The sequence below is a fragment of the Mytilus trossulus genome, chromosome 8, assembly GCF_036588685.1.
Source record: "Mytilus trossulus isolate FHL-02 chromosome 8, PNRI_Mtr1.1.1.hap1, whole genome shotgun sequence".
Taxonomy (NCBI): domain Eukaryota; kingdom Metazoa; phylum Mollusca; class Bivalvia; order Mytilida; family Mytilidae; genus Mytilus; species Mytilus trossulus.
The window spans coordinates 32581518-32593417 of NC_086380.1; the positions used below are offsets into that span (position 1 = coordinate 32581518).

The 11900-nt window shown below is 32.5% G+C and overlaps 2 protein-coding genes across 2 annotated transcripts; both read right to left on the bottom strand.

Annotated features, from left to right (window-relative positions):
* Positions 1-217: 217 nt before the first annotated feature.
* LOC134680835 (dynein light chain 2, cytoplasmic-like) lies at positions 218-1820 on the bottom strand. Its single transcript, XM_063540085.1, has 2 exons — positions 1817-1820; positions 218-748 (listed from the first exon to the last, which is right to left on the bottom strand). The coding sequence occupies exon 2, from the start codon at positions 738-740 to the stop codon at positions 471-473; it is 270 nt and encodes an 89-aa protein (XP_063396155.1). The 5' UTR covers positions 741-748; positions 1817-1820; the 3' UTR covers positions 218-470.
* Positions 1821-3100: 1280 nt separating this feature from the next.
* On the bottom strand, positions 3101-11270 carry LOC134681832 (TNF receptor-associated factor 4-like). Its single transcript, XM_063541469.1, has 8 exons — positions 11132-11270; positions 10268-10414; positions 9099-9150; positions 8106-8210; positions 7505-7744; positions 6671-6748; positions 5638-5971; positions 3101-3447 (listed from the first exon to the last, which is right to left on the bottom strand). The coding sequence occupies exons 1-8, from the start codon at positions 11215-11217 to the stop codon at positions 3119-3121; spliced, it is 1371 nt and encodes a 456-aa protein (XP_063397539.1). The 5' UTR covers positions 11218-11270; the 3' UTR covers positions 3101-3118.
* Positions 11271-11900: the final 630 nt, after the last annotated feature.

The window sequence follows — 11900 nt, forward strand, 5'->3', positions numbered from 1 at the left end:
ATCTAAATATGTGACTCTTATCTTGCTTTTCAATGGTAAACGCAGAGGCCAAGGACCTTTTTTTCTCAGCTTTTCATACAATCATGACTACATACTCATTGTTTGAAGCTGCAGACTAGTTTACCATTTGGCAATAACATAGCATCTCCTTTTCTTTATATATAATATATATATCATGAAACCTGGCAGCTTGTAGTATTACTGAGACAAAATTAACTCTTCTTTCATACTTTATGTTTAGGAAACAGATCACCCAAAATACAAAACATAAAAATATTTATAGAATAACACTATATGTGTATAAAATAAATAACAAATAACAAAATGCGGTAACAATGTTGTCACGTGTCAATGCTGAAGGGGCCGCTTATGTAAAATATAAGCGTCAGATCTAATCATCACAACTTGATAAATGGCAGTAAAGTTGTTCTTATTGTTCGTGTTTCCTCTCGTTTGTAATGCTGATTTTTCTAACCAGATTTGAAGAGCAAGATGGCGACTTGTCCTAAGTAAAAGTAGATGAAATGCTTGGTTTCGTGTGTAACGTAGCTTCCAAAGTTACGTCCGGTGATACAATGCCATGTTGGGTTGTATTTTTTGTCGAACTCTTTCTTGATGTATGCTGCAATATCTTTCTCGATGTTGTATTTCTCTAGAGCTTGTGTTGCACAGTCAACAGCATCCTGCTGCATGTCTTCTGACATGTCAGCATTCTTGATTACAGCTTTTCTTTCAGACATTTTGACACCTGAAAAAATAGAAAATGAAACAACACTATGAACATTTTTTTTAAAACAAGAATTAACCATTTAGAAAATATTTTCATAGCGGGGAAGCCCAGAAGAATGAAATACATTTCCCCCTTGAATTACTCCAAAAATAAAACCTGTTAACGTTTATCTAAATAAGGGATTTAGTAGACATATGGTTTATACACTTTACAGTTTCTTGTATAGACATGATCAGTAGTTACTTAGTTATTTGGTATTGAATTTTGTCATATTACACTCGAACATTTAAAAAAAATACTTTCGACACCATCGCCATTCATAATCTAAAATAATATCATTTAAACAGACCAAATTGAAAAAAAAACCCTTGAAAAATAAGAAATATACTTCAAGTAGAAAGAATAAAAAGTATTACAATGTATAGATACGTTCAGATATGTTCTTTAAAGGGTACGGATTATGTTTGTTTTAAATCAGAAAATCGATTGTTGTTGCCATGTACATTGAGTGTCATTATATATCAACCTAGCAAAAACAAATATTGTCACACCTTCAAACAAAGTTTATTGAATTCGTTTTGATAAACACATATATACGGCATATACATGTACTATAAACTCCCACTCCATGTTTAAGTGTATGATGCAAGATCAACAAACAGCAATGATGAATACATTTGTTTCGACCGGGTGCTCTTTAGAAACCACTACTTAGACACATTTAGCCATAGGTAACCATAACATTAGATCTCAAACGTGCATGGTGACGAGTTTTCGTACATGAACATATTCAGCATATATTAAAGTCTTAAAGTTGCCGGTGTAAACATAACTGATGCATAATATAAGCATCAAACAAAAAACGATATGAGTTTGCCTTTTTTTTAGATGGGCTGCGGGGGGAGGTTGGGGTTAAAAACATTCAATATTATTATTAAATAAAAGTACTTTTTAAGCATACGACGGGATTCATATACGTATTATACATACAGATCTGTATTTTATCAAGCTTTTTAGAATATACTATACTGCAAATAACTATTTAAAAAATAAAATATGAGATAAAAAAAACAAATATGTACTTACTTGTTCTGGGTTATAAACTGGTGTACAAGGCTTTGATTTCAAAAATATATATATAGTAATATACAGATCTTATTTTGGATAGCAACCCAGAGGATTTATTCTCTTTCTATTGTATTTAAATTTTGATTGGTCACCTTTTATTAAGTTCTTCAGTTTAGTCTATCGTCCCACCATTCCATTTAAACGGAAATTAATATGGACATTTAAATTGTAACGGTATATTGTAACTTCGAAAGGTCATTTCCGACAAGAGTTATCGGTCATAATCGATTTTTTGAAAAGTCAATACTCTTTTTACGTTTCCCAATGTCAAATCAGTTTAGCATAAAAGTCTGCTTTGGAAAAAAGTAAAATAACAAAAATATCCAACTCCGAGGAAAGTCCGTAGACTAAATTAAATCAAATACTTATAGAAAAATCAAACGTCAAATAAATCAATCGAATAAATAACAACTGTCATGTTTCTGACTTGGTACAGGCATTTTCTCATGTAGAAAGGGTGGATTTAACCTGGTTTTATAGCTAGCTAAATATCTCACTTGTATGACAGTCGCATAAAGTTCCATTATATTGACAACGATGGGTGAACAAAACAAACAGACATATTTAATAATAAAAAAAACCGTCAAAAATATGGGTAGTAGTCACTTATGTGTTATATAATCACAATCATCATAAAAACAACAAAAATCTGTAGCAAATAATTCTTAAAGGCATATATACAAAGCACAATAGCAAACACAAAAGACAAGAAAACACAAATTTGCCATAGCACAATAATACAATGAAAAGATGTTAAAGTACAGAAACACGCCATATGTAACAAAGAAACACAAAAAGGCATATAGATGAAGCACATTAGTACAAATGAATGACCAGAATACATTTTTTTACCATAGCACAATAGCACAAAAACAATCACGGGATGTTTGAGTACAGAGCCACGTCAAATGGGTCTTACTAACCGGACTAAACAGTAAAAGTAAAATTCATTAACACAAATTAAACGAAAGAGTACTATAACAGTCAAAATCCAGAAGTAGAGATGGTTACAATTGGTAAAGCAATGGTATTATAACAAATACGCACAGTTTTAGAAAGACAATGCTAAAGTACCAACTCGAAAGTTGAAAGAACGAGCACTGGTTTAACATTTATTCGTTTCAATGAATTAATACTTCTTTGCTATATTACTTTTTTATTTTGCTTTTTTTTCTCAAGAAATTCATTACACTACATGTTTAAAAATCCTATATAAAATTGAAATCCAAACATTTAGTCCCTTACATTAACCGTCATCTTTTACAGTTTTGTCATATCTTCACTGCCTATTTCACATTTAATAAATACACAATCATCTCTTATGTAATCCATTGTTTTTAAGATTTCCAGCTCCACAAATTTTTGAGCCCCGAAACTTGCGTTCCTCTCTCCTACAGGTCGTCCAAGGAAAGCCTTATTATCTTTGATGATATTTGGCTTTATCGTGTATGTAACATTGCGACGAGACTTCGGATCCTGGCACTGGTCGACAAGGGAAAAGGATACCCGATGGGTGAAAGGCCAAGTCAACAGAGCGTCGTGTTCTCCTTTACAGATGCATATGAAAATGGAGAGGAATTTTCCTCTGGCTAAAATATAAAAAAAGTGAATCATTAATGCACATGACTTGCTGAAGATTAGGTATTTTTTCCCTCCAATGTACCCAATATTCGAAATAAGTTATAATGAGCCAATTGATGCACATGCCATATTTCTTTCTGCAATATTCTCCATATACAAAAATAAGTTAGAATTTAAAAAAATATAATTGAACTAGATTTGTATGTACACAAAGGAAGAACTACTATGCTGTTTAACCAAATATCAAGCTTTATGGACAAAATATTAATATTTTTCCTACATTTAAAAAATACTCCCCCCTCCCCCCCAATAATCTTTCTATGATCGTACATATCATATATTTGATTAATGTATAACCAAGATAAAATAATGATTTATTATCAAGTATACCATATAAAATCATACACCAATAAGATATTTATATACAGTCAGTCAGGCGCGGATCCAGATTTGGGAAAAGGGGTGGCGAAGTTTTAAAGATTTTGGGAACTTTTTGGGGCTAAGAAACATAAAAAAAAGTGTAACATGCAATTTTTAAACGGTTCCTGTCGTGGGGCATGTTTATTTGTAGTTGCTGTAAAACGTAAGGGTTGGACATTTTTGATCCTGTATTCTCCCTATTAATTTTCTTTCATAAAATTCATAAAATGATAGTATACTGAACGAATTTAGAAACGCAACACTAGATTATGTTTGTGTTATTTTTGAATGAATGTGTCAACGACTGCCTGTTACTAACGCCAAAATGATTGTCAGAAAGGTCAACGAATTCTGTCTGAAATTTTTTGGGTTCTGTTTTACACCTTCTGATTTTGCATTTGTTCAACCCATTAATTGGTTTTGGCAATTATGCGGTTGGAACTTGAGGGCTTTACAGGTTTTCCTTCAGTCAATTCTTTGGCAATGCAGTTCATGGGAAACATTTATGGCATGAATCTGTACTCAATGTCACTCGGTAATTTGGTTAGCAGTGGACGTTGCGGCCGTAAATATGACTGGCAAATGACGTTGCAGAATCAAATTCCGTTGATGTTTCATTGTCACTACTTGTTGATCTGTTTATTGATGGCCAGCAACAACATATTGTCTACTTGTATCGTAGTCGGAAGGACAGTATAACGAGTTTCTGAAGTCATACGGTATGGTTGCAGCACATTTATGTTTTCATGTTTGCAGTATTCTTAAGGGCTAATTCAGTTCTTTTTTTCTCTCTTTCTCAGACTTGGCAAAATGGAGATGCAACATTTTGAAAAAAAAGTAAGTAAGGCAAAGGATTTAAAGAACTGTTTCACAGAGCAAAAAAAAACGAAACAATCTTTCATGGGACCAAAATTTCGCTTTAAGAAATTCGTGCGACTTCAAAAATTCGGTATGTTCAATAACCACAGGTAAGTCAGATTTTGATTTTTTTTAAGGAGAAAGAAGCATGAAAAGTAGTTGTAAGAGAATAAAAAAAGATTTGGTAAAAAAAATCAACAAAATGAGTGTTGCGTTTCTAAAGTCGTTCAGTATATGAATCCAAAGCTATGTACTTATAAATTTGATGTGGGACTTGTTAGTAAAAAATAGACATTGAAACTCTCGCCGGTTTGTACATGTTGTAAGTTAAGTTATCATAACCTCACAGATTTCTTGTTGTAAACAAGATATACGCCCTCTGGACTCAGTTTATTTGTGTAATATATACTTGGATCACAACTATGTTGTGCTCTTTCCAATTAATATTGAAATGTATTGATGTTTCACGTTACGTATAGTAAAATTGAGATTGGAACGAGGAACGTTTCAAAGACATAACCGGAACAAAGAGCAGAAAAAACAGCCAAAGGCTACCAATGGGTCTTCAAGCTGACAGGGAGAGAGAACGAATATGGACATAATTATTGAGTATACACCAAGCATCCAACTTTCATTTAGACTGACTCAATAAACCAACATTGGAAATATTCCATCTTCTTTCAAACTTAAGATATTTAAAAACTGTGATTTATTTAATTTTACTTTCAATTCATATATTCTTTATCCGAAGGATTATGGTATTATAGCTACTTATCCTGGACATTTATATATAATGATTTGATTCTTTGTAAAATCTTAGTTTGTTCCTGTTAATCTCTACAAATCTTTTCAGCGAGAAAGGTCATTTAGTTTGACCTTGAAATCTGTTTATTTATTTACATAAAATAAGTTTAATATACCTCGACCGTCACCATAGGGACAAAGGGACATTGCCATTCGATATCCATGTCTGGTTGTAAGGAAAGGGGGACTGAAGATTGTTGGTTTTCGACCAAGTTTTGCTTCTGACATTTTGTCTTCCCATTTCTCAATACGCCACACAAGTTGGCACCCATATAACTTTTCCAGTGTGTCAACTGTTCGTTCCAAATCGGCAATCTTGTTGGTATGCATTGCTAGTTGTTTCATATTGTTGTCCAGTTCTTTGCCATGGGCTATAATTGTATCGCAAGCCATACCCAAGTGGGAAATAGGGTCTTCCTTGATGTGTTTGTGCAAGTTTTTTCTTTTACTCTGGAAAATAAGCATTAATTAAGACATATTTACCCATTTCTAAATACAAATTGATTTTTAATTTTAGTTCTTATACAATTTTACATTTATGGGAGGTGCAGCTATAGTTATTTTGAACCATTTTTTTAATCTTTCAAAACTGTTCGTCCAATTTCTAAAGAAGTATGAACAAGCGTCCTTTCCATTTATTTCTCAACTATACCATTGTCTTTTCTATTGGATAAGGAAATCGGAATACATTCCGTGAATTGTCTTTCTAGTAAATTTTACTTCATTCTTGTTATTTATGTTATATATATAATAAATATTAGAAGATGTGAGTATGAGTACCAATGCATTAGACAACTCTACAACCAAGTCGCAATTTGTAAAAGTAAACCGTTATGAGTCTTAAATTATACAAACGGATTTTAAATATGCAATAATTAATCAAAATTATCTTCTTGCAATCTGTAACATAAAAAGAACATTTTAAATCGACGGTTTTAAAGCATATCAGTTCAACTCTTTAATTTTCAAATTTTTATATTTTACATTAACTTCCTTTTTTTTTATCATCTCATGAGTCAAACTATTCCGGGGGAAAATCTATAAGCTCATAATTTTGTTCTCTCCAAAAATCGCGAAGACAGTCGGTAGATATTCCCTCCCCCAAAAAAATAAATAAAAAATAACATGACCCTAAATAATCTTAAATACCATGAAGTCACAACCTGCATTTGCAAAAGGACAGGGAATCTCTTGTTGTGGACATTTTTCTTCTAAGTGAAATTCCATCTGAAAAAAATATCTAATTTTTAAATTTTATTTAGAAAAAATGATATTCTATGCAAAGAATGGTACAAAACTCACATGTTATTTTGACTTAAAAATTTACTTTCGATCTTTTCTGTTTCTGTTTAGATGCAGTAGAATCGTGATTTTGTATTTTCAAGCATTGAAGCACATTTACATGATTGATTGATGGCTGCTTAATTTCCAGCAGAAAATGTTACATTAATTTTTATAATTTGGGCGATAAATTGCTCCATAAGACCAACATGCAGAGTCGGATTTCTCAAGTACTTGTTTCTTTCGAATATTGAACCTTTCGTTATATTTTAATTGATGTTTCTCTTATTTACCTACACCATATATCTTATCTTTCTTATTCATAAAATATTTTAAGATATTGATCTCTTTTAGAACTACATGAATGAATGAATGAATAAATAGTTTATTAGAGTGCAACCTGAATATATACAATATAATGTACATTGAGTATTGACATAATGATTCAGCCAGCCAAATAGGTTGATGATGCGCTATCAATATAGTGCAAGTTAGAATTACGCCATTTTAAAGGAAAGTTTCAAAAACAGTATCTGCACGCCTGAAGATACTCGCTATATTAATTATGTCAAAGAGACAACAACCCGACAAAAGAGTAGAAAACAGTAGAAGGCCACCAAGCCCCGGGAACTTCATCACAACGAGATAATCCCACATCCGAAGGGGTTTCGCAACCGGCATCTTTTGTTACATTTTTCATACCTCTTCTCTTGGAATATCCCCCTTTTTACAACCATTTGGACATGGTAGAAGGAATTTCCCACAAACTTCCAAATGTGACCGTTCTTCGTCCTGTGTTATGGGAATATGACAGAAGTCACACCTAATACCGCGCTTTTGACATTCTTCCTGAAGATGTCTTCGAAGTTGACTTTTCTCCAGTTCGATCCCACAGTTTCTAGGACATTTCATAGGAGTATAACGACAATCCTCTAAATGCATCTAAAATGAAGAGTACTTAGTTAAACCAGTTATAAAAATTCAATGATCTATCCAAAAAAGAATCAAAAAAGTATTTTGATTTATCAATGCATATATCTAAATAGTTCAGTTTTGAATATTTGAATGTTCTGAAATACAATCAAACGATTTTACTGGAATGGATTTTTTTGGCGTTTGGTATAATTAATAATATAACGGTTAATCCTACTATCGTTATAGGCCAAAAAACAAATTGTTCCGCATGTTTGATAGACAAACAGAAAACAAGGAAGTGTGTATTATATTTTGTTGCATTTTCTTATATAAAAGAGGAGTATTTTTTAATATATGAAGCAATGTTTGTTTAAAACACATGTGTTACCTCAAGGTCTTTAAGTTCCCCGAACCAGGTACAACCTCTGTTGACATAGCAACATTTGACCTCCAACGCGTCCAGCTCTTGTTGGAAAAGTCTATCAACACTGACCTAGAAAATTATAAAATTGAGTTTTAATAACTACAATCCCCTTCCATTTCATGAAAGTGACCTACCGAATTAGACTATTTACCGCATGTGTTATCACATAAGCAACACGACGGGTGCCACATGTGGAGCAGGATCTTCTTATCCGTCCGGAGCACCTGGGATCACCACTAGTTTTTGGTGGGGTTTGTGTTGCTTATTCTTTAGTTTTCTTTGTTGTGTCATGTGTACAGTTGTTTGTCTCTTTGTCTTTTTCGTTTTTAGCCATGGTGTTGTCAGTTTATTTTCGATTTACGAGTTTGACTGTTCCTCTGGTATCTTTCGTCCCTCTTTTAATAGGATAGTTAAAACAATATTTAACTGTTAACTGCATTTCAAATTATATGAATTAAGTTGGATAAAAACGAGAGATAGCTGCAATTCTATTGAGACAATTTGTCTAAACATACTCCGAATTAGGACACGTATTATAAAAGAAACCCAAGATTGCAGTACTCTTAATGCCTTTAAGTTATTTTTGGTACACCGAGCATGGATTATAATTAATATTTGACAATTTCTGAACTCCTGTTCGAATTTATTTGTAAGTTCAATTCAAAGGATATAATTTTTTTTTGATTTTTTTCACCTTCACTTAATTTTGGCCTTATTTTCTTTTTTTTCGGTATTTTAATATCGATCTATTATTACACGTTATAAACATAATTTATAGGTTGGACCATAATTAAAATATGATAAAATGTAGTACATTTGTCGATTAGGCGACTTCCTAAAGAAAACAAAAGGGACAGAGAGAACACTTTCTTTGGGTTGCTGGCTTATTAACGTATACTGACATATGCTTTTATTTTTATCCACAAATCCATAGGACACTGTAATAACCAAAGTTACCTCCCTTTCTCTGTCGATGATCTTTCCGTCAACTGGACATTTGGGAGCTATTCTGAAAAATTATAAATTCAAAATGAAATTTTAGTATGATATCGTATATATATACATCGTATATGTATACGAAAGCGTAAGCGCGTTAAAAATATGATGTCTGGCAGATGAATTAGTAGTTCTATGCTTTTTGCCATTTCTCCCAGCTGTAAGTTTTGAAGGGTAGCTAATATTTACCCCATGCAACCGGCTTGTTATTTAGTTACGATTGGTTAGTTTAAACATATTTATTTAAAGCGGATTCGGAAACAAGTTATTGCAACTTATATTAATCCAAATCTACTTTGCTGGTGCGAGTGCTGCCTTGTAGCGGCATCAGCCTGCTCTTTTTCGAAATCTACAATGGTGTCTTTTACTTGCAAGAGGTTAGTTATCTGGTTACTATTGTAATCAATTACTTGTTATACAACCCCATTATCTAGTTGGTTACCATTAATATTAGTGAATACAACATAGCCAGAGATATCTCGATGAATATAAGCCTTTAGGTATCTGGTTAAGGTCGTATTCAGTGACTACAATTCGATCTGCTATCTCAGTGGTGAACATTGTAATCATTAAGTCAAATGCCGCTCATACAGCTATCTGATGATCCTTAAAATCAGTGAATACAATCCAAACAGCTATATGTTTTCAATAGTAATTTACGAATACAACTGGTTACTATTGTAATAGTGAAAACAACCAAGGCATCTGTCTGGTTGAAATCAGTAAGTATAACCCAGCCAGGTATCTGTTTATATTTGCAATCAATGAAACCAACACAAGTATTCCATTTGTTTATAATTGGTATAGTGAATACATCGAAGCCAACTATCTGGTAACCTGTGTTATATCGTGAATACAAGCCCAAGTATCTGTTTACATTTGTATTTAGAGAATACAATTCAGCCTGCTTACTGTTTTCACTGTAATCATTGAATACAACTCAGCCTGCTATCTGTTTACAATTGTAATCACTGACCTACTATCTGGTTACATTGTAATCAATGAGTACATCCAGTCAGTTAACTGATAACCGTTGTAAGCAGTAAATACGACACAGACAGCTATTTGGTTACAATTGTACTCTGTAAATACATACCCTCCCCCAGCTATCTGGTTACCAACGTACTGACCTGAGAAGTTCTGGCAGACAAGAGGCACAACATCGATGTCCACATTCCTCAAACAAGACAGGATATCGTAGGACGTTAGAACAAACCGGGCATTCGTATATCTTGTCCAATGGGGAGCAGAAAATGTACTGCATGTCTTCTTTATCACTTAAATAAAAGACAAATAAGGCGCTATAATTAAATGATAATGAAAACTATTTGAAAGAGTGATACAAATTTCGAATATTAAAATGTTGTAGGCCCACGTATGAACTTGCATCCACAATAGCGTATGTGATAATAAGGACGCCTTGTCATCTAATTTTTACCGAGAAAAATCATAGTTTTATAATAAAATCTTTTCCATTGTTTGTTGTTAGAAGATGATTCGTCCTGAACTTGTACACTAACTTAAACTTATGGAAATCGAAATGAAACTGCTTTCTAACTCAAAGTTTGCCTCGAAATCTGACTTGAAATGGAAGAAAAATTAGAATTTTAACCCAGACTGGAACTTCAACTGGACCCCTTACTCAAACTCTGAAGTTGAACCGATGATTCATTAAGCGACACTTTTTTCATTTGGAAAAATGTACACAATGTCATGTTGTTTGCTTATTCAGAAGGTGCAAAATGTTTTTTTTTCTCAGTTTGGTAAAACGAGTAAAATAACAAAAGTATTGTTTGTGGTAAAATAACTTTCAAAAGGAATATCTAAATATAAATATATATCAAAATACAAATGGGTCTTCTGAAATTTGTATTATAATCTATGAAAAAATATGAAATATGAATTTTGATAAGGTCATAAAAAATTTCTTTAAGTTAGAATTTCATATTCTTAAAACACAGAGAGTTCCATTTTTATTTCAAATTTTGACTTACCTAAGAATCCCACCATCCATCCCCTGGGGTGTAAACATCCTCGACTCTGCCCTTGTGCCGGGCCGTCCCATAAAGTCGTTGTCCATCTTGTTATATGAAGGATTTGCAACTGTTAGCGCTAGTTGCAGCGGATATTATTTTAAACACCCCAAGCAAACTATAGTATTACATATACTTAGAAATATAATTGATTAATTTAAATTATGTTTAATATAGTCTATTCTATTTTTAATTGATTTTGTATACTAAATAAATATTGCATATCATGCCATTAGAATAACTTTCAAAGTCTTATTTGTTTAAGAAAAAGACAGAATCAATTTTAGATGTTAGTATCGGTATTTACAGAATTTCTGTCATAAATAAACAAACGTGTCTCTTACTATAAATATTAAGTTTGAAATCTTTCGAGAATGAGTTTTTCGATATATAATAAAATAAAGAATGGAAATGGGGACTTTGTCAAAGCGAAAACAACCCGACCAAAGAGCAGAATTTGAAAACAGCCAATTGTTTATCACTAAGATATTAATTTACGACCAAAGCACCTTTTTGTTGTTATGTATGCGTACACATATTTTTTTCGTAATTGCATCAATGAGACAAAAAATGAAATACATCTTGATCTGTATTTCATCTTTGGAAAAGGCATTTTGGCACACAAATTTCACTTTCATTTTGCTGCTCGGTGTTATTTTCGTACACTTGTCGATGTCGATGTCACGTACGTGTAAAAGTAACCTTTTTACCAGTTTAATTGATGTTTGTG

Coding starts and splice junctions, on each gene's coding strand:
- LOC134680835 (XM_063540085.1), bottom strand. CDS start 740: ATGTCTGAAAGAAAAGCTGTAATCAAGAATGCTGACATGTCAGAAGAC.
- LOC134681832 (XM_063541469.1), bottom strand. CDS start 11,217: ATGGACAACGACTTTATGGGACGGCCCGGCACAAGGGCAGAGTCGAGG. Junction 10,415..11,131: donor ATGGATGGTGGGATTCTTAG/GTAAGTCAAAAT, acceptor CTTTTATTTAAG/TGATAAAGAAGACATGCAGT. Junction 3,448..5,637: donor TCCCTATGGTGACGGTCGAG/GTATATTAAACT, acceptor TTTATATTTTAG/CCAGAGGAAAATTCCTCTCC.